This window comes from Oncorhynchus masou, chromosome 1 (genome assembly GCF_036934945.1).
Source record: "Oncorhynchus masou masou isolate Uvic2021 chromosome 1, UVic_Omas_1.1, whole genome shotgun sequence".
Lineage (NCBI taxonomy): Eukaryota > Metazoa > Chordata > Actinopteri > Salmoniformes > Salmonidae > Oncorhynchus > Oncorhynchus masou.
Window position 1 is genome coordinate 23,851,728 of NC_088212.1, and position 22,273 is coordinate 23,874,000.

The 22,273-nt window shown below is 43.8% G+C and overlaps 2 protein-coding genes across 4 annotated transcripts; both read right to left on the bottom strand.

Moving 5' to 3' along the window:
• Nucleotides 1-1,255: 1,255 nt before the first annotated feature.
• Nucleotides 1,256-3,848, bottom strand: LOC135539596 (large ribosomal subunit protein uL29). Its single transcript, XM_064965574.1, has 4 exons — nt 3,761-3,848; nt 3,143-3,279; nt 1,880-1,961; nt 1,256-1,445 (listed from the first exon to the last, which is right to left on the bottom strand). Exons 1-4 carry the CDS (start codon nt 3,761-3,763, stop codon nt 1,296-1,298), a joined length of 372 nt encoding a protein of 123 aa, XP_064821646.1. The 5' UTR covers nt 3,764-3,848; the 3' UTR covers nt 1,256-1,295.
• Nucleotides 3,849-4,001: 153 nt separating this feature from the next.
• LOC135539605 (golgin subfamily A member 1-like) lies at nt 4,002-19,667 on the bottom strand. Of its 3 annotated transcripts, none has more exons than XM_064965595.1 (24): nt 19,425-19,667; nt 18,540-18,860; nt 14,709-14,799; nt 13,977-14,051; nt 13,124-13,221; nt 13,011-13,043; nt 12,760-12,888; nt 12,345-12,514; nt 11,994-12,105; nt 11,751-11,834; nt 11,497-11,622; nt 11,286-11,381; nt 11,047-11,142; nt 10,845-10,940; nt 10,520-10,669; nt 10,016-10,111; nt 9,695-9,784; nt 9,362-9,464; nt 9,090-9,250; nt 8,784-8,933; nt 8,576-8,635; nt 8,242-8,466; nt 6,982-7,068; nt 4,002-6,660 (listed from the first exon to the last, which is right to left on the bottom strand). In XM_064965595.1, exons 2-24 carry the CDS (start codon nt 18,666-18,668, stop codon nt 6,580-6,582), a joined length of 2,538 nt encoding a protein of 845 aa, XP_064821667.1. In that variant the 5' UTR covers nt 18,669-18,860; nt 19,425-19,667; the 3' UTR covers nt 4,002-6,579. The 3 variants fall into 3 exon arrangements, with proteins under 3 accessions (XP_064821667.1, XP_064821658.1, XP_064821676.1); XM_064965586.1 differs by having other exon boundaries at nt 10,520-10,672; XM_064965604.1 differs by lacking the exon at nt 13,977-14,051 and having other exon boundaries at nt 10,520-10,672.
• Between the last annotated feature and the right edge of the window lie 2,606 nt (nt 19,668-22,273).

Below are 22,273 nucleotides of genomic sequence, written 5' to 3' on the forward strand. Positions count from 1 at the left end.
GTGTAGTGCAGACAACTGGCTACATCAAATTTCAGCAACATCAGAGCTTGCAATGAACTTACATGGCCCATCCTCTCCCCAGCCATTATTCTGCACTTTGAGTTTAGGGGGTCTCACAGTATCCATCAATTGAACCACTTTTGTAATACAATTAGAAATATTTTACATTTCATAAATGACTTTAAAGATTTGAAAAAACGTTTTACCTCAGGTAAGGGCATCTTAAAAATGTGCAGGCCTTGCCACTAGCCTAATATGCCCTGTGTTAACCCATCTCCCATTACAAACCAGTGCAATTAGGGCCAAGTACTGGTATGTTCCAAGTGAATTTGGCAATATGCTTAGAGATTTCAAATGTGTGGATCTGCAAAACAATTCTCTCCTGAACACATGAAATCAGTTGTGTGTTCCCAGAGCTGTCCAGATGACGTTAAATTATATTTTATGGCCAGCTGTAATATCTGCTGTGTGGTCTTTATTGGATGACTGACAGGACACATTAAGAGACTTACCAAAGTCAAAATGGAAAACAGTGCACTATACAAGACAGGTGTGGGATGTATGTTGTCCTTGCAGACAAATGTCCAAGTTTCCTGGTCCCAAAAACACAATTTCTTCTACCTACTTCCATCTGAGTATTAGAAAGATATTGCACATACAATACATAGATGGATAAGACAGGAAGTATAGTATCACGCTTGTTCACATAGCCCTAGGATTCCTTTCAACATCACTTCGTACCGCAAGTATACAAACCAATATGCAGGGGCGCAACCATCATTGAGGACACCCTCCATTTTATAATTGGATTGTGAATCAAAACTAGGCAAAGGTGTGCTTTAGGACCATGTGGACACCTCTGAGTGGTTGGATAGGCTTGTTGGCGTGTTCATCCGACTGGATTTTATTTTTTTTGTCCCCCACTTCTAAAACCAAAGTTGCGCCCTTGTCAATGAATACATGCCACAGGTCTTTACAGTCCTATGAAATACAACATTCTTCAGATCAGTATTTTAGCAAAGGCATTGCTGCTGTCCAAATTCCAAACAAGAGCATTTTCTAGCACAACAGGATCCTCATCAACATACATAAACTTCCATTATCAGTGCATATTAACATTGCAAAGCGGATATAAAATGTCTCTCCAAATAATTACTCTAAATGTTTGCAATCAATATTCCACCTGCTCACTGAAGCAGTTACCACACTAATGATTCATAATTGGAGTGCCATCCCTTTACAGAAGACAACATACTTCTCTTTTTAGTCAATTTATTTGTACAAGAGAAAAAGCCTTAAGCCTTGACAGCAAATTTGCGAATGGAATACAGGCGGTCCTTCCGCTGCATCTTCTTGGTTCTGAGAGACTCCTCATGCTTGTTAAGTCTCCTGCGGATGGCACGGGTCTTCCTGGGTCTCAGATCCAGGGGCTTGTACTTTTTACCCTGAAATTACATTCACAATCAAATTAAAATAAACACTACATGGGCATTTAAACCAATACTAAAAATCAGAACTGTTGCTGCTATTGCATTTTGTTAAATTATGGTCTTCAGCACTTAGATGGGCTGAATAGTCAGGGTTGGCACTCATCCTAGTTCTCAAATATTGAGGTTACATGGGTCACATTACAAACGAATCTGCAGAATGTTTAACATGTTGACAAGACACCATAACCCGCACCATGCGTAGTAATCACCTGTTGGGTATTGATGAACAGTGGCCAGTCAACATGTAGAATCATTGGGAAATGAACAGAATACGACAGCCGATGTTCTCTGGTCAAATGACTGCCCATTGCTTTTGACTATTCATCAGCAGATTCTGTTTTGCTTAACGGATTTGTTAAATACGCATGTATGGATGGCATTGCTCTTACCTTGTAGAATTTCCTCAGGTTCTCCTTCTGCGTCTGGTTGATGACAGTCAGAACGCGGGCGATGGACTTGCGGACGACACAGCTAGAGGAAACAGAGGCAGGGTAGCCTAGTGGTTAGAGCATTGGACTAGTAATCGAAAGGTTGCAAGTTCAAATCCCCGAGCTGACAAGGTACAAATCTGTCGTTCTGCCCCTGAACAGGCAGTTAACCCACTGTTCCTAGGCCGTCATTGAAAATAAGAATTTGTTCTTAACTGACTTGCCTAGTAAAATAAAGGTGAAATTTAAAAAAAAATTAAATAAGAAGCCTCAACTTAAAGGGTGTTTGAGATTTGAGCAAAAAGAGAAGCACATTTTATTTCCCTACTACACCTAAATACGTTGACTAATAAATACAAATTGAATACCAATTATTGGTATACAGTTAAACAAAACACTGCAAAATCGTGGAGATTTACATTTCCAGCCTGAATATTGAATCTAATTACATTTGAACTTGCTGGTAGTTTGTCTATGTGCGTGGTACTTTAGTTGCTCAAAATTTGAGACAATATCCACAGGAATATCTATCGCCTGAAATGCACAAAACCATGGTAATAAGCACGCATCAAATGCATGTACTTCAGTCTTGTTTGCCCATGACTGAAGACACGTGCACATCTCGATTGCCACACAGACCCGTGTCTGAATTCTGTTTAATAATACTTTGCTGGGGATATTTAACCTCACATTTTGACCACTTGAAGGACCAACACCACAGACAATCGTCAGTGGGGCGGCAGGGTAGCCTAGTGGTTAGAGCGTTGGACTAGTAACCGGAAGGTTGGAAGTTCGAATCCCTGAGCTGACAAGGTACATCGTTCTGCCCCTGAACAGGCAGTTAACCCACTGTTCCTAGGCGGTCATTGAAAATAAGAATTTGTTCTTAACTGACTTGCCTAGTAAAATATTATTTTTTTTTTAAAGTGTAAGTTCAAATATAATTAGTCAACATTTGTGACATGTCGTTCTTTTTTTTATCCCCCAGTGTAAATGTGCGTAGAGTTGCCTACACAATTGAAGGCATGCCATCTTCATTGACAAAACTCTACATACCAATTCAATAATATAACTTACCCATCGGTTTCTCAGTTGTAATCTGAGTAAGGCACTAATTTCTCCACCACGATGTAGCAATAGATTGTGTGACAGTGATAACTAGAGCCCACTCAGAACCCAGGCCAAACTCTTAATTACCATTTCTGCAGTCCAAATAATACTCACATCTTGGAGAGCTTGGAGGCAGCTCCACCAGTAACCTTGGCTACGCGGAGCTGGGAAAGCTCTACCTTCAGGTCATCTAGCTGCTTGAGCAGCTCCTCCTTCTTCTTGCCCCGCAGATCTCTAGCCTTGATCTTGCCCTGTGAAGATTGACAAACGGGGATACATCTAAATATATTAATTAAGTTATCTTTGAAAATGTAACGTTACGTAGCCAGCGAACCACCCATTTTGAACGTGGGCTGAAAATTAATATAACTATTCTAAGTGGCAACATACATTAACTACATTGAAAGCATTGTTCTGAAATGTTTTTAAGTTCACCGATGTTACTAGTTATTTAGCGAACAACCCTTTCATTTGCACGTAGTATAACTAGACATGTTTGATAGTCGACGTTGCCAACTAGACATCGATGCATTTGCTAGTAGCGGTAGCTTTTAGCTTGCTCGCGTTCGGTTATTATGGTGGTAAGTGACAGATGAAGGACCTCTCTTGAGCAGTCACAAACAAGTGGCAAGACAAGATATTTATGTTCATGGATGTTACCAACTGTAGTCGTTTAATGTGGACTAGACAGCGCAATTTTAATGAATTGAACGAAAGACGCGAGCCTCTCACCATGTTCCTCGTTGCTGCCACAGGAAAAGAAAGACCGACAACGTGTTAGCTCAGAAGCTATCTTCCGGTCCGAGGCGTTCCTTTTGTTGCGTATCGGTGAAAATGCCCACAGCGCCACTCAGTGGATTCAGTTGGGAATTATTGTCACTTACTTTGTTCTGCTGCATCTCTGCTTAGAATCACGTGGAAAGACCCCAAAAAATATGTCCCCAAGAAAAAGTAATGAAAACAAACCTTTATGCTTTTTAACATTTATTTATTAACAAGAAATGAAGACAAAACAAAATAATTTGTAGTGGTAGCACTTGTTAAAGTGAAAATTAATAGAATCTGTTGTGATTTAGATTGTTTGTTAAAAACCAGTTAGCCACACATAGCGGAATCAAACAGAAGTGGAAAAAAAAGAAGTGCATAAGTTTTTTTTATGGTGACCTTGCAGTAGAGTCATAGCCACCTGTGCTGTGATATTATTGTAGTTCTATGGAATTATACTAAATTTGTGGTACCAGATACTATTCAATAGCAGGTCACTTTACACAGTGTGGTGTTTTGACATTGAATGTTGACCGTGTCCATTTTATGACAGCAGTTTAAAGACGGGGAGGACACAATGCATTATTATTATTCACACAATGCATCATTGTCACCTTCCTCTTCGACCTCCCAGCCCCAGAGTTGACGAACCGCATAAACCCAATGAATGTGACATCAAATTCTACAGTACTGTAATGTAACCAGACACATGGATATTTCTCACATGATATGGGAGTAGAATTCAGAGTGCAGAGTGCTGTGTTGCTTCCTCACACCTTAGCCATTAATTTGGTTCACATTCTATTCAGAATGTTATGGAGACAGGTTTTCCCTCTGCAGAAAACCAATGCATTTTGCTATAAGGCATGCATACTGTATTAAAGGGTCTTTCCTCCAGTACATTGTTAATGCCCTCACATTGTAAGCTCACACAAATGGCCACTTAGTTCTGTACAGGATGTCAATGAACAGTGAGACAGAACATCAAGCCAAGACTGGCTACATGGACAGACAGGTAAAACATGGTGTAAAATACTGCAAGAGGTCAAACAAAATTATTTCACACCCAGTGATTTATAAAGTTCCCAATGCATATGTACAGTTATCATATATAAATAGACATGGAATGTACTGTCATTTACACAAACACAAGGCAGGTAAAGGTAGAGCACATCCTTCAATAATTCTGATTTAGATAGCTTTCAATAATGATGTAACATATTTAAAAAGTACTCCTCTCCTGTCTGCATGACGTAGATTTTCTCCATTGATATCAAAGACATTGATGTATGACTCTCACCTCCCCTTCAGAAACATCACAAGCTCTGATTTTAACATGGATTATTCCTACATAAGCCATCTGAAGTTATATTTTTAATGGAAAGAACCAAATTAAAGACTGTTGTGAAGGGTCCATCAGAAATCTTGGGGCGTTCCATTCAACTGAAGAGGGGTTGATTGGGATGGTAGCATGTTCAAGGTTCTTGTTATCATGCACTCACAATTCCACAATATCTCTTTCCCAACCATAGAGAAGGGATCACTAACTGGATCTAGCCGCAGGCTCATTTTCTTGGATGGTCGGGGGGCTGGAACATAATTACAAATATTTGTAGACTTCAAATTGACCGCAAGAATCCAAAACAGAAAGAATTTTAGATTAAAACAATCATTTCAGGAAGCTATTTGGGAACAGATGTCCAAAATTAAAATAACTTGGAGCTGATTTCCAGATGTTTTTACAGTCTTATGTCCAATAATATAAAAAATATATATAAAAAAATAGCGTTTTTGCTCAGAAAACATTGGGGGCCAAATAAAACCACACGCAGGCCAAATTCGGCCCATGGACCGCTATTTGGGGAACCCTGGCATAGGTAGTCAACGGCAGTAAATACCGTATGTCTAAATTAAATAAAAAACATTGGAGCAGAGACATAAATAATCTTCTCTGTCAAAAAATAGTTGTGACGGCTGGGTCAGGCCTAATCCCCCAACATCAGTGCCTGACTTCACTAATGCTCTTTTAGCTGAATGTAAGCAAGTCCCCGGTGTCAATGTTCCAACGTCTAGTGGAAAGCCTTCCCAGAAGAGTAGAGGCTGTTATAGCAGCAATGTTCCAACGTCTAGTGGAAAGCCTTCCCAGAAGAGTAGAGGCTGTTATAGCAGCAATGTTCCAACGTCTAGTGGAAAGCCTTCCCAGAAGAGTAGAGGCTGTTATAGCAGCAATGTTCCAACGTCTAGTGGAAAGCCTTCCCAGAAGAGTAGAGGCTGTTATAGCAGCAAAGGGGGGACCAACTCCATATTAATGCCCATGAATTTGGAATGGCATGTTAGACAAGCCGATATCCACATACCTTTGGTAATGTAGTGTACTTGTACTGTGTCCATGACAGAGCTCGATCTAATGTTAACCTCATTCCTAGGGGAGGGAGGAGGGTTTCTCTTAAGGTTAACATTTATCAAATGGGTCAACACCATGTCTGCTTTAACCATTTTACTTCTAAATAACCCCCCCCCAAAAAAAAAACAGACCTCACTAACAAGACTTTGCCCTTCTAAGTCATTGTAGAGCAATTCTCTTTTCTCTTGAAGATAATGATCAGGAGAGATTGAGGAGCTACAGTACATAGGAATCTGTGTCATGTCAGAAACCATTTTAAAGCTTGGGTTGTGTTTTCTTTTTCAGTGTTCATTTGGTTGCCACAGTGGTGGGAGAAGTCATGCAAACGCATGATAAAAGTAATGTGTGTGTGTGTCTGTCCTCTCTTCCTCTCTCGGTCCCCTCAGCTCCAGTGAGCAGGTGCCCCTGAAACTGATGGCCGGACAATACCTTTCAGAGAAGGCTTGGATCCAAACCAGGACATCTGAAAAATACAGCCAAAGTTACAATTATATCAAATGAAATATCATTGGACTACTAAAACTAGTATTACAACTGGTAAAGGGTCTATTGGTAGCAAAACATGGGTTTGAATGTTATTAGTATCCTCTATAAAAATAACCATTTCCCTCCAGATGCAGCTGGAAATAACAGACAGCTCGCACATTTAAGAAATGACAACATTTGAGGACAAAATAGGGTCATGGCCTATTTCATGTGATACACACTGACTGTGGTTCAGGCCATAACATCCATTCATTTGACATGAGTTTCAGGGAAACGAGGTGTGAAAGGAGAAAGCCACCTTGTACTCCAGAGTCTGCTTCAACATGTCTTCTTCCTCACCAGTGAAGTTCAGCAACACAGACACTGCTCTGATCAGCTGATAGGCCTAAGATACAGAGAGAGGGGGACACAGAGAGATTTAGACTTCATCCATGACCATAGACATCAGATACAATTCCTGGTGAGTGTATTAGGTACACCCATCGAGCACAGGCACCTGTCAGTTGAATCTGGCGCGCCTGGCACCATCGATCATACCATAGTCAAAGTCGCTTAAGTCACTAATTTTACCCATTCTAACGTTGAATCGAACAGTAACTGAATGCCTCGACGCCCGTCTGCCTGCTTTATATAGCAAGCCACGGCAACGTGACTCACTGTCTGTAGGAGCGATCCATTTTTCGTGAATGGGGTGGTGTACCTAAAACTGACTGTATACACAGAGTATACCAAACATTAGGAGCACCATCTTAATATTGAGTTGCACCCCCTTTTTCCCTCAGAACAGCCTAAATTCGCCAGGGCATGGACTCTACAAGGTGTTGAAAGTGTTCGGGAAACTGTTGAGTGTGAAAAACCCAGCCGCATTGCAGTTCTTGACACAAACTGGTACACCTGGCAACTACAACCATACCCTGTTCAAAGGCATAATTTTTTGTCTAGACCATTCACCCTCTGAATGGCACACATACACAATCCATGTCTCAATTGATTTAACTGGGCAAGTCAGTTAAAAACAAATTCTTATTTACAATGACGACCTACCCCGGCCAAACACGGACGACACTGGGCCAATTGTGCACCGCCCTATGGGACTCCCAATCACGGCCGGATGTGATACAGCCCGGATTCGAACCAGGGACTGTAGTGACACCTCTTGCACCGAGATGCAGTGCCTTAGCCCACTGTGCCACTCAAGCATTAAAAATACTTATTTGACCTGTCTCCTCCCCTTCATCTACACAGATTAAAGTGGATTTAACAAGTGACATCAATAAGGGATCATAGCTTTCACCTGGATTCACCTGGAAAAAGCATGTGTTCTTAATGTTTTGTACACTCAGTGTATATGGCCTAGCTGTGTATATGGCCTAGCTGTGTATATGGCCTAGCTGTGTATATGGCCTAGCTGTGTATATGGCCTAGCTGTGTATATGGCCTAGCTGTGTATATGGCCTAGCTGTGTATATGGCCTAGCTGTGTATATGGCCTAGCTGTGTATATGGCCTAGCTGTGTATATGGCCTAGCTGTAACAGGGATCAGGTGGACTGCTCTCACCTCAGCCTCTCTGGATGACATGAATTTTAGCACCACGTGTTTGAGGTACTCAAAGTTGATCTCTCGTGAGTCATTGAGATCAGATGTGTTGGTGACAGTGGTGTTTGGGCCCGGGGCCGGGCCTAGAGTGAGCTCTGTAAAGATTCTGTCTGGCCTCTCTTGCCTCTCTCCTCTCCCTTCTTGGGCCCTCTCTTTCCCATCGGACTCTGTTTCAGGTTTCAGCTTCTGCACCAGAAACACAGACACAAACCATCAAACAAAACAATATTTTAATGAACTGAATTTTTAAAATTTGATTTAAATATACCCATACTAAGTTATCTAAATGTCTCACCAGCTCCTTCTGCAAGGTCCTCTTTAGCTCTGCTAGTCTCTGCTGCAGCTGCTTAATGGTCTGTAAAGCAACAGTCATCCAATCAATAACAGCACCTAAAACACACAGGAATAATGAAATGGTCCTGCTCCAGCTATTTCAGACAAGTATTAATTATATGACCATGCCTGTGTGGTGATCATGGTTTTCTGGTTCATCCAGTACTGACCTTGTTCTTGTCACTGAGCTGCTGCTCCAGGTCTCGGTTGGCCTTCTGCATGTGGTCCAGGTCATCCACCGTCACAGTCCCATTCTGGTCCAGTTCACACAGCTCTGGAGTCTGCTGCAACGTCAGAGTCTCTACCTCTAGCGCCGATACCTGGGAGGGACACAGACACACACAGAGGCACAGTCAGACAAAGTCAATCAACAATAGACATGCAGACCTAACATGATATGTAATGACAGACTTTGGACTTATGTACAGGTTGTGAGTTAAAAGCTTAATGGCTGTGCTCCCTGTGTGCGTTCTGACCCGTAACTGGCAGGAGTCCAACTGCTCATTCTGGGTTAGGAGCTCCTGCCTCAAGCTGACCAGCTGGCTGTCCTTCTCCTCCTGCCTCTCCTGGGCTGCTGCCTGCAGCCCCTCTGTCTCCTCTTGCAGCTGGGACAGGGAGCTCTGGGCACTCTGCAGCTCTGCAAAACAAATAGCGTGGAAGGGAACATCAGACAAACACTACAACTTCTGAATTCACATAGCATGGGAGACGGAGGAAAAGGGCACCTGTGGTCAGAGAAAGTGTTTACCATTGCGAAGTGTTTGGAGTTCCTCTTCTTTCCGCTTCAGCTGCTCAGTGACGTGGGCCAGTTCCTGCGATGTTGTTTGAAGTGACGCCATCATCTCTCCTACCTGAAAAAGGAGACAGCAACATTATCATCTATTTACGAGCACATAATAAACACAAGCTGAATTCATGGCTTTGTAACAGATAATCATATTCAGGCACCATGGAAGGAAAATGCATCTGCAATTGTTTCAAACCTCGTTCCAACACAGTGTAAAGAATCCTGTTTGTAATTTCAAAGAGTACAGTAAAAATGTATGCTGTGAGAGTAAGTATGTATCATACATCTCCAGACCTGTAGTTGGAGCACCTCCTTCTGTCTCCTGGTGTCCTCCAGAGCCATGGCTATCTCCACACTCACTGTCTGCCTGCTGCTCAGCTCTGACTGGGGACACATATAGGGACATCATTACCCCGTTTGTACAGGCAGCAGGACCAGTTTTGGGGAGTTGTAATGTAGGAATGCAGTTCTCATAGAAATGGTGTGGCACAGTATGCAAAACATCTGGAGTGACTGAAGAATGCAATTTCATCTTAAAAATATCATGTTTCTTCAGGAAATCTGACTTCCTGTTTTCAACTGACTGCCTAATATAAAGCAGGAAGTGTGTCTGACCCTGGCCTGCTCCAGCCCCTCTGCCTGCCTCCTCAGAGCAACGTCAGCTTTATCCCTCCCCCTCACCAGAGACGCTCTCTCTTGCTCCAACTCACTCTGGGAAATACAACACAGATGGGTGAGGGAGCGAGAGAGAGCCAGAGAGTGGTTGGTGAGGGAGAGAGAAGCAGAGACAAAGGGATGTTTGAGAAAGAAAAGCAGAAATTAGAATGCATAGGAACACAGTCCAGTATCAATAGATAAAAAATTGATGGCCTTGTTTGAGAGTCCAGTTTCATGCCAGCCCTGTAGCAAAGATAAATTACATGGCAACCGATAATGGACAATTAACAATCCACAGAGACCAATGGATAAACTGATCAAAAACTGCATAGAAATGATCAAATACCAAAGATACAGTTGACTTTAATATTCAGGTTACAAAACTATGCAGCACATTTCACTTAGAACAGTTTTGTGAATTAAAATGTACAGAGGATGTGAGAGCTGAGAACTGTAACTCACAATCCTGGCTTGGGCAGAGGTGTGTTCGGTGTCTCTCTCTGTCTGCAGTGCAGTGAGCTGCTCCTCCAGCCGACCTGCCCTGTCCTGGCCCTGTTGCCGCTCTGCAGACACCTGCTGCTGCAGACTGTCCCTCTCCACACTCCACTCTGCCTGCTGGGGGAGGGACCACAGGGGAAAGGGCCGTCTTAACATCACACATTAAAAGCCTACTCAGTCTAAAGAAAATGAATACACTTCAACTGCATTTGCTCCAGCCTAATGTTCAACTTAATCCATGAACAGTGGTGGTAGAGCATCTTTCCCTGTAAATCGGACATTTATTTACCAGTTTGTCTAGATGTGCTTGTTTGTCAGAGATCTGCTGCTCAGTGTTCTTGAGCCTCTCATTGCTCTCCTGCACCTGCTGTTCCAGACCTGCTATCTGAGACAGAGACATGGGGCTGTGTGAGAGACTGAAGGTAGAGCGAGAGCACAGGTCTTAAATGCTTACATCGTTCTCTCCCACCAGTGTGTGCCTGTTCTCCTACCTGTGCGTCCGTTCTCTCTCTGTAGTTCTTGGAAGAGTCGTCCTTGTGTCGTAGCAGGGTCTGTAGTTCAGTCACATTGTTGTTGAGTCTGGATATCTGGGGGAGTTGAGATACAATATGCTTAACAGATGAGTTCATACAGTTTTTCATGTATTACTGTTACCTAATGGAGCATCTAAGCCAGTGGCATGTGAAGAAGTATATCATGCTGATGAAGAGGTAGAGAGAGGACTGTTTACCTGAGTCTCCAAAGAGCTAACCGTGTCTGCATGGTTGGTGCGTGCCTCCAGCAGCTCAACCCTCGTGTCCTCCAGCCTCTGCTCCAGAGTGGACTTCTACACATCAGGAAAAAGGAGCTAAGAAATGAATCACCATTCTCTGTGGTATTTTCTTTAAACTAATTCCACTGGAGTCCCTCTGTCTTTAGGATTAGCTGACTGTTTAAGTTACCTCTTTGAGAAGCTCCTGGAGGAGCTCGTCTTCACTCAGGTTACCATGCAGACGTCTCTCCAGAGAGGAGATCTTCTCCTGCAGGTCCAGCAGCACACGCTCCTTGTCCTCATCAGTCACTGCAGCCTGGGGACCACAGCAAGGATAGAGAGGATTGGGTCAATACACAGCATACTGTACCTCCCTCCACAGGGCAGGGTGAGGAGAACGAATAGGGGGTAGATATAGGTAGCTACATGGTGGTCTGGTCTTACTTTGTGTTGCTGCAGCTTCAGGGCATTGTTCTCCATTTGTAACGTACGGAGAGACTTCTCTACAGCTGCTGCCGCGCTCCGCGACTGAGAACATACACAATTAGATCACTGAATCTGAAATATTTTATCAAATATTATCACATTTAGTTTACCGTATTCATATGCTGTCATTACAAATCTGTACCATTCCAATACAGTGAAAGGATTTTGGTAAAGGATTTCTCTCTGGGTTAGAGGGCTCACCTTCTGGAAGTCTTCAGATACCTGTTGGATGACCTTCTGCAGGTTCTGGCCTCTGCCCTCCAGCTCAGTAATCTTCTTCTCAGCCTCCTCCCTGACCTCCAGCAGCTCCTCTCTAAAGGAGATCACACACACCCTGTACTGTTAGACAACCACCAAAACCACAGACAACCCAGAAGAAAACAGGCAGACTTCATCAAAAGAATTGGCATACTAACTCTCCCTTATAGAAAAGAGGTGAGGGGGGCAAGCTCTACAATGAGTAAGGTCATTACTTTCAGTCATCAAGACCAGCATCTCTGCAACTACTGAATTCATGGCATTATCAAGGCAATCTCTGTGTCCTGTCCTTACCTCACCATCTCCTGCTCCGTGTTGAGCCTGCAACTTTCCTGATGCTCCTCTCCCAGAACCCGCAGCTGCTCCTGGGCTTCGGCCAGACCCTTCTTGGCCATCTGCAGCTCGGCACCCTTCTGCTGGAGCACTCGCTCCTGCTGGACCAGCTGCTCCTCCTTACTCAGTAACTACCATAACATAAGAGAATCAACCACAGAAAGGACTTCCCTATAACAAATGTTGAAATACAATTATTGTCTAGAGTAATATGAATACTTGTGATGGATCATTACTGACACAGCTACAGCTTGAATCAGAACAGGCAGACAGATAAAGCACAAACTGACAAGTCTACATTTGACTTTCCTCATACACGCAATGTGGTGGGTGGGTTAGAGTTAGACAGTGGGACCTTGTTGTCAGTAGTGTGTACCATGTGTTTGACTTTGGCGAGCTCCTGCTGCTGGAAGCCCTCCAGCTCGTCCAGGTCATCCCTCTTCTGGAACAGAGAAAGGCTCTGCTCCATCATCTCATCTAGCCTCACAGACAGAGACGCTTTCTCCTGAGGAACAGAAAGGATGACCCCCAGTTAGATCTCTCATCTACACATGCAAAGACTGACTGGCTGAATGAGAACCTGTAACTTTTGTTAGATGTTAGAATGGAGTTTAGATGTTAGCGTACCTGCTCCAGCGTAGATATCCTTTCCATCCATTCCTACAGACAAAGACAGGAATTCATCTAAGTATAAACACACACAAATTAATGCCTTGTGGTGCAAAGGATATGATGCTCACCTGATCCTTCTTGTCCAGTGCCAAAGCCATGCCTTCGGCCATTTTGGCTCTATTGGCCTGGTGAGTCTCATTCTGGTCCTGCAGTTTCCTCATGGAGGCTGGATAGTGAAAGACAGACAGACAGAAAGAGGATGAACACAACAGGCTCGCCAAAGATGGCTCGGTTCAAACAGATAGTTATGAAATTGTCAGTGGTTAGTAGCTGCGAGCTGTGAAAGGGTGGTAAAATTGACCATAGAATGTGTCCAGTATGCCAAACTAAGTGTTACCAGAAGCAAAGGCAAGCTGTGCATCTAAGCATGGCCAACAGAGACATCCCACATGGACTTACACAGAGTATACAAAACATTAAGAACACAAGCTCTTTTCATGACAGACTGACCAGGTGAATCCAGGTGAAAGCTATGATCCCTTACTGATGTCATTTGTTAAATCCACTTCAAATCAGTAAAGATGAAGGGGAGGAAACAGGTTAAAGACAGATTTTTAAGGCTTGAGATAATTGGAGACATGGATTGTGTATGCGTGTCATTTAGAGGGTGGATGGACAAGACAAAAGATTTAAGTGCCTTTGAATGGGATATGGTAGTAGGTGCCAGGCGTACCGGTTTGTGTCAAGAACTGTAACGCTGCTGAGTGCCACAAACATTTCTAAACAATTCTATATGAACAAGCATGTACGTCCTTGGTTTCATCAATTTATTTGTTTATATGGAAATCTATAGAAGTGACAGCATGATTCTCAACCCCTCCGCGAGTGACTGATGGTGCTTAGGGTGACCATTACCCCATCCAGCAGACAAACAAATGAGACAGAAAGGAAGCAAAATGGGACGAGAATAAAGGTACGTACAATCCTGATGTTTTTCTAATGCAATTTCAAGCTTGTCCTTGGTCTTCTGCATAAGTCGGAGCTGCTCAGCGTAGTCTATTGGCAGGAGGTGGGGTGATGGGATACCAACATCACAGAAACACACAAGTACACACACACCCAGGAAAGGGGGATAGGTGGATTAGGGTAAAGGGACAGGGAGGAGGAGGAATAAAATAAATGAAGAGAGGCATACAAAAGGAAAGAAAACAATGATTTTCTTAGATGAGAAATCCATCCTGGTTAAGACGCTGCATGAGGACGTGCAACTTTTAACCTCTTCTAAGGGGTCACACACACACAAACCACATCTGAGGGAGGAGTAGCTATCACACTAATCTGGGAGAGAAGACACACAGAACCCCCAAAGGTAGACTAAAAGCCATGGCATTTGCTCTTAACGTTCACCGAATGGGAATGTGGTAAAGAATAAAGAAATTGAGTTACCCCCATCATACCTTATGAGGGTCAGTGTTGAGAAAAAAAACCTTGGAGGTCTGAAACCAGACATCACCCGTGGGTTATGTGACCTTTGACCTGAGTGAACTGCTCTGAGTAGAAGTTGTTTCTAAGTACATTAGACACAGATCTAGAATCAGCTTATCCACCACCAAACCTAACCTTAACTATTGAATGGGAAAATGCAAAACTAATCTTAGATGGCCACCTCATCCTACTCTGTTTATACTGGCTCAATACAGACAAATGTCTTACCTGATAGTTTGGCTTCCAGCTTGCGAATCTGATCATTCCTTCTGAGGATCTGGGAGGAGAGGTCGTCCCTGGAGCTACTGCCATCAGAGGCCTGGAGGTCAACACAAACACACAGAACAGAGGGATCCTCATCAGCACAGCAACTCAGCAGGTCACACTGGAGCTTCCATAGTAATGGGTCAGTAGGTACTAGAAACATCTACGTTGTGGGTTGTAGAGTCTATGAAATATCACACTGAGAAGATCAACACGGACTATACCAAACATTAGGAGAACATTCCTAATATTGAGTTGGCCCCCCTCCCTTTTGCACTCAAAACCGACTCGAAAGTGTTCCACAGACATGCTGGCCCTCGTTGACTCCAATGCGCCGCACAGTTGGCTGGATGTCCTTTGCGAGGTGGACTATTCTTGATCCACACGGGAAACTGTTGAGCGTGAAAAACCCAGCAGCATTGCAGTTCAACACAAACTGGTGTGCCTGGAACCTAAACTCAGCAAAAAAAGAAACGTCCCCTTTTCAGGGCCCTGTCTTTCAAAGATAATTTGCAAAAATCCAAATAACTTCATTGTAGAGGGTTTAACCACTGTTTCCCATACTTGTTAAATTAACCATAAACAATTGATGAACATGCACCTGTGGAACAGTCATTAAGACACTAACAGCTTACAGATGGTAGGCAATTAAGGTCACAGTTATGAAAACGTAGGACACTAAAGAGGCCTTTCTACTGACTCTGAAAAACACCCAAAGAAAGATGCCACGGGTCCCTGCTCATCTTCGTGAAAGTGCCTTAGGCATGCTGCAAGGAGGCATGAGGACTGCAGATGTGGCCTGGGCAATAAATTGCTATGTCCATTCTGTGAGAAGCCTAAGACAACGTTACAGGGAGACAGGATGGACAGCTGATCGTCCTCGCAGTGGCAGACCACGTGTAACAACACCTGCACAGGATCGGTACAGCTGAACATCACACCTGCGGGACAGGTACAGGATGGCAACAACAACTGCCAGAGTTACACCAGGAATGCACAATCCCTCCATCAGTGCTCAGACTGTCCGCAATAGGCTGAGAGAGGCTGGACTGAGGGCTTGTAGGCCTGTTGTAAGGCAGGTCCTCACCAGACATCACCAGCAACAATGTCACCTATTGGCACAAACCCACCGTCGTTGGACCAAACAGGACTGGCAAAAAGTGCTATTCACTGACGAGTCACGGTTTTGTCTCACCAGGGGTGATGGTCGGATTTGCGTTTATCGTCAAAGGAATGAGCATTGCACCGAGGCCTGTACTCTGGAGCGGGATCAATTTGGAGGTGGAGGGTCTGTCATGGTCTGGGGCGGTGTGTCCCAGCATCATCGGACTGAGCTTGTTGTCATTGCTGGCAATCTCAACGCTGTGCATTACACGGAAGACATCCTCCTCCCTCATGCGGTACCCTTCCTGCAGTCTCATCCTGACTTGACCTTCCAGCATGACAATGATTTCTGCAATACAGGAATGTCAGTGTTCTGCCATGGCCAGCGAAGAGCCCGGATCTCAATCCCATTGAGAACGTCTGGGACCTGTTGGATCGGAGGGTGAGGGCTAGGGCCATTCCCCCCAGAAATGTTCTGGAACTTGCAGGTTCCTTGTTGGAAGAGTGGGGTAACATCGCACAGCGAGAACTGGCAAATCTGGTGCAGTCCGTGAGGAGGAGATGCCCTGCAGTACTTAATGCAGCTGGTGGCCACACCAGACACTGACTGTTACTTTTGATTTTGACCCCCCCTTTGTTCAGGGACACATTATTCCATTTCTGTTAGTCACATGTCTGTGGAACTTGTTCAGTTTATGTCTCAGTTGTTGAATCTTATGTTCATACAAATATTTACACATGTTAAGTTTGCTGAAAAAAAACACAGTTGACAGTGATAGGATGTTTCTTTTTTTGCTGAGTTTACGACCATACCCCATTCAAAGGCACTTACATTTTTTGTCTTGCCCATTCACCCTCTGAATAGCACACATACACAATCCATGTCTCATTTGTCTCAAGGCTTAAAAATCATTCTTTAACCTATATCCTCCCCTTCATCTACACTGATTGATGTGGATGTAAGAGGTGACATCAATAAGGGATAAAAGCTTTCACCTAGTCAGTCTATGACATGGAAAGAGCAGGTGTTCTTAATGTTTAGTATACTCAGTGTATATACAATAAGATGTACGTTATTGTCCAAGGGGAAATTTGACTTGGACAATTAAAGAGTGCTGCTGCTTCCATATAAATACATCAATTGACACAACATACATAGAATAGCACCCCATCATACACCCCTTTCCCACCCACACAAAAGTTAATTGTTCATGCCAGCAAAGGCTGTGACTAGGTGACATGATGTAAGGCCTACAGGCCAGGCTCCAGTCCATTATTGCTGTAACAACAACATGTCATATCATCGGTACCTAACTCATGGCGACGAGTGTGTTTACTTTAGCTTGATGTCAAATTTGTAGTAGAATCAGGATGACAAGGGATAGTCTACCAGGTGATTTGACCTTCTTGCCAGTCAATGACTTAAATACACATCAGCCCAAGAAGACTGGATCTGGGTAACCCTGTAAGATGAGCCACTTTATTCATAATTGTAGCCATGGGAAGTGTAAAATTACCACTGAACTGATTAACACTTATGATGCATTTCCAATAACATCGACAAAAAAAAAAAATTCCAGCGCCTAATACATGATCTTCTGAATATAAATGATATGTTTAACAGTGCAATGTGGTATAACACCATCACAATTATTACTGATTAGCCTAATGAAACTGTAACCTGAATTGTCTCAACATATAGTATGTTAAGCTACCTTCTCCAAAAGAGAAAATAAACATTGTGTGTGTCATCAAGTGAACAGAGCATTGCAGAGCTGACAACCGAGCATGGCTTCAGGTTACACAGGTTTGCGCCTACAATTTTAGAATTCATGTCATCATTTACAAAAGAGCGGTTGTAGGGGAACTCGTATATTTACACTAAGCCGTGGCATCCACTGGCTTCTGGATGCCTATCTCCAGACACACCCAACCATATAACAATAAGCTAGCTGACTCACAGACCCAACTCATAATCCAAAACGCAATGTCATCAAAATATAGGCAGGGCTACTCGTTAATAAAGGACAATTACACCAAACTTAAAAATGCAGCAAATTACTTGACTGCTCTTTCCCTGGCTCTGCATAATGTAAGTCTTGTACATTAGGCCTACAATTTTGCTGAAATTCATAAAGCCATTATTAGATATTGATCTCATAAAATTCAGGGCTATTGACATCACGGTACAGGGGATATCTGATATGCTCCATGTATATGGTAGTGACTTACAGCATCATGACAGTCCCAGGGGCTCCATTACATAGGAGAGAGCCACTGAAATGCTCTTACCAGGCCACAGAGAGAAACACTAATGGAGGGCCTGGGCCATTACTGTCTGGGAGGGGCCTCAGAATATCTCTAAACACAGAGAAAACTGTAATATAATAATACAATAATGCAATAGCCTATGGTGAATTGAAAGAGTGTACAGGATAAAAATTATCATTGTTTGTGTTTCATAAGTGCAAAGTTAAAGCCAATTCAAATTAGAGGCCAAAAGTAATCGTTTAAAAGAAACCTCCCTTACCTTCCATGATGCCTCCTTTATAGAATAGCTCTGGAAAACTTCTTAAGCGAACAGAATCGTGTGTGATTGTGTTTCGTGTCATGTGACCAACTACTCTTGGTGGGTTCAAAAGATGACTGGCATGGACAGAGTGACAGTGAGGTAACAAAACTGGTACTTACAAAATCATCCCCCGAGTCTGCCCCCACTGACGTAATGGACTCTTTGCTATAGGACCGAGGCATGCGGACTCCGGTCCGGGGGGCTGTGGCTGCCTCCTCAGCAATCTTCTTTTTCAGTTTGGCAAACATCTCCACCTTGCCTTAGTGTTTCTTTACACAAGTGTACTGCCTGCTGCTCTCCCCAAAAGCTTCACAATGCAAGTCCTCTGTCACACAGGCTGTGGTCCTTCAAGGTCCCTTGTTTTGGTCACAGAACAGCTGTATTCCAGTGTAGCCTCCTCTCACAGGCAAGGGAACTGTCATTGTCATTCCTCTTTCAATCTGAAACAGACAACAGAGAGAGTGTCACAGTAATCAGCATGAAGACAATATTAGAGATGTGGAATGAGGATATAGTGAGTGATGCATGTTTCCTGATAGTTGGAAAAACTTGCAGTTGCAGATAGTCCTTTGGTGCCGCTCTTATGATTTGTCATGTCACCAGATCAGTTGACAGATACGTGACAGCAGGTTTAACTAGTAAGTTTGCCAAAAGAGACATCTAAAAGAGGCTAATGATATTTTAGCTGGATGACAAGATGAGAGACGATGTAGCTAGCTATGGCAGCTAGCTACTCACAGTGTTGGCAATGGCTGCTCGCTTCAAGTTAGCTACGGTTAGCAGTTTGCCAACTAGATAGCTAGCTGAATAGTTCATTATCATTCTGTAAATATTTCAACATTTCTAGATTTAAGACATCCGTCAGTCCCCGTTTAGTTAACGACTTGATCATGAAAAGACAGATGGTTTCAACAATGAAGATGGCTAGCTAGTTTAGCTGACGCTGTTATGGTTACTGTTATCCTCTAGCTAACAGTAGCTAGCTAATCAATGGAATCTCTTACCGTATGAACTTCGAGAAAGTAAAAAAATCCAAGTGAAGTCCATTGCGTTAGACGTATTCTCTGCAACGAATATAAACTCTACCGTTTCCCAATGTAATAACTCTACAAATATACTGCCTTACGACAAATGTATTTCTATGTCTGGACTGTATTTTACTAGGCTAGCTCGCGAACATCAATACGTAAACTGCTACTACACTCACTGTGCTGACGTTTCATATGGGTCCATGTTCATTTGACATATCCGATGAGAGAAGGGGGGTGGTGGTGGTGGTGGTGGTGGTGGTGGTGGTGTTCTTCTTCTTCGTTTGTGGGATTTATCGGTGGTTGTTATCCAACGTTATGGAGCATTCCTGCCACCTACTGTACTGGAGTGTGGACCAGAGACAGGGAGAAAGTAAATCCTACCTGCCAGCCCCCTTTCTCTTATTTAGACTGAATCTTAAAGCGAGGTGTGAAAAATATTCACTCTACTTCATGTCAGTCAACTAAAACAGGGCGACGGACACTGAGTGGATTACTCCTGTGTGTGTATAAAATGGTGCAGACAGATATGGCAGCTCTGCTCCTAGCTCCTAAGCAACTTCGCAGGTTTTTGTTGTTGTTGTGTGTGTTATTTCTTACATTATTACTCCAGAGTGTTTTTTGTGTTATTACGTTCAGCCGGAAATTTTTGTTGGGATATCAGAGTGGCGGTAACTCACCAGCATTACGACCAGGAATACGACTTTCCCGAATTATATCCTTTGTTCGTACCCCCCAGGGCAATTGAACTTATTCCAGAGGCTGCTCCAAAACCGCCAGTGTAGAAGAGGTATTCGGAGTGGACTTATAGTACGGTAGAACTTCGCTACCGAAGTTCTACCATCACATTGACTGTTGTACTCGCTCTGGTCAACTTTTCAAAATGCCTAAAAGGCCCTCCCCCACCCTCCATTTGGCAAATCTGATCACAAATCCATTTTGCTCCTCCCTTCCTATAGGTATAAACTCAAACAAGAAGTATCCATGCTAAGGTCTATTCAACGCTGGTCTGACCAATCGGAATCCATGCTTCAAGATTGTTTTGATCACGCAGATTGGGATATGTTCCGGGAATAACATTGACGAATAACATTGACGAATACACGGATATGGTGACTGAGTTTATCCAGAAGTGTATAGGAGATGTTGTACCCATTGTGACTATTAAAACCTACCCAAACCAGAAACCGTGGCTAGATGACAGCATTCGCGCAACACTGAAAACACAAACCCCCGCATTTACCAATGACAAGGTGACTGGGAATATGGCCAAATGCAAACAGTGTAGTTAATCCCTCTGTAAGGGAATCAAACAGGCAAAACGTCAGTACAGAGACAAAGTTGAGTTACAATTCAACGGCTCAAACACGAGACGTACGTGGCAGGTTCTACAGACAATCAAGGACAGCAAAGGGAAAACCAGCCACATTGCGAACACCAACGTCTTTCTTCCGTCTTGCTAAACACCTTCTTCGCCCGCTTTGAGGATAACACAGTGCCACCGACGTGGCCCGCTACCAAGGACTGTGGGCTCTCCTTCTCTGTGGCCGACGTGAGTAAGACATTTGAAAGTGTTAACCCTGGCAAGGCTGCCGGCCCAGACGGCATCCCTAGTCGCATCCTCAGAGCATGCCCAGACCAGCTGGCTGGAGTGTTTACGGACATATTCAATCTCTCCCTATCCCAGTCTGCTGTCCCCACTTGCTTCAAGATGTCCACCATTGTTCCTGTATCCAAGAAAGCAAAGGTAACTGAACTAAATGACTATCACCCAGTAGTACTCACTTCTGTCATCATGAAGTGCTTTAAGAGGCTCTACCTTACCTGACACGTTATAACCTCTTCAATCTACTTACCATTCCAATAGATCCACAGACGATGCAATTGCCATCACACTGCACACTGCCCTGTCCCATGTTGGAAAGAGGAATCAATATGTAAGAATGCTGTTTATTGACTATAGCTCAGCATTCAACACCATAGTGCCCTCCAAGCTCATCATTAAGCTCGGGGGCCCTGGGTGTGAACCCTGCCATGTGCAACTGGGTCCTGGAATTCCTGATGGGCCTCCCACCAGGTGGTGAAGGTAGTAAACAACACCTCCACTTCGCTGATCCTCAACACAGGGGCCCCACAAGGGTGCGTGCTCAGCCCCCTCCTGTACTCCCTGTTCACCCATGACTGAGTGGCTACACACGCCTCCAACTCGATCATCAAGTTCGCAGATGACACAACAGTAGTAGGCCTGATTACCAACAATGATGAGACAGCCTACAGGGAGGAGGTGAGGGAGAGTGGTGCCAGGAAAATAACCTCTCACTCAACATCAACAAAACAAAGGAGCTGATTGTGGAATTATGGAAACAGCAGAGGGAGCACACCCCTATCCACATCAACGGGACCGCCGAGGAAAAGGTAGAAAGCTTCAAGTTCCTCGGCGTACACATCACTGACGATCTGAAATAGTCCACCCACACAGACAGTGTGGTGAAGAAGGCGCAGCAGCGCCTCTTCAAACTCAGGAGGCTGAATAAATTTGGCTTGGCCCCTAAAACCCTCACAAAATTTTACAGATGCACAATTGAGAGCATCCTGTTCGGCTGTATCACCGTATGGTATGGCAAATTCACTGCCTGCAACCGCAGGGTGGTGCACTCTGCCCAATGCATCACCGGGGACAAACTACCTGCCCTCCAGGACACCTACAGCACTATGACAGGAAGGCCAAAAAGATCATCAAGGACATCAACCACCCGAGCCACGGCCTGTTCACCCCGCTATCATCCAGAAGGCGAGGTCAGTACAGGTGCATCAAAGCTGGGACC

Bases quoted from the DNA above. Each gene is read 5' to 3' on its own strand.
- LOC135539596 (XM_064965574.1), bottom strand. The intron at 1,962-3,142 runs GTGAGTATTATT...TGTTTCCTCTAG, and splicing joins GCCTCCAAGCTCTCCAAGAT to CTGTGTCGTCCGCAAGTCCA. The intron at 1,446-1,879 runs GTAAGAGCAATG...ATGTAATTTCAG, and splicing joins ACCTGAGGAAATTCTACAAG to GGTAAAAAGTACAAGCCCCT.
- LOC135539605 (XM_064965586.1), bottom strand. From the start codon at position 18,668: ATGTTTGCCAAACTGAAAAAGAAGATTGCTGAGGAGGCAGCCACAGCC. The intron at 11,835-11,993 runs GTGAGCCCTCTA...GTATGTTCTCAG, and splicing joins TATCTGAAGACTTCCAGAAG to TCGCGGAGCGCGGCAGCAGC. The intron at 6,661-6,981 runs GTGGCTTTCTCC...TGTATTTTTCAG, and splicing joins AGCAGACTCTGGAGTACAAG to ATGTCCTGGTTTGGATCCAA.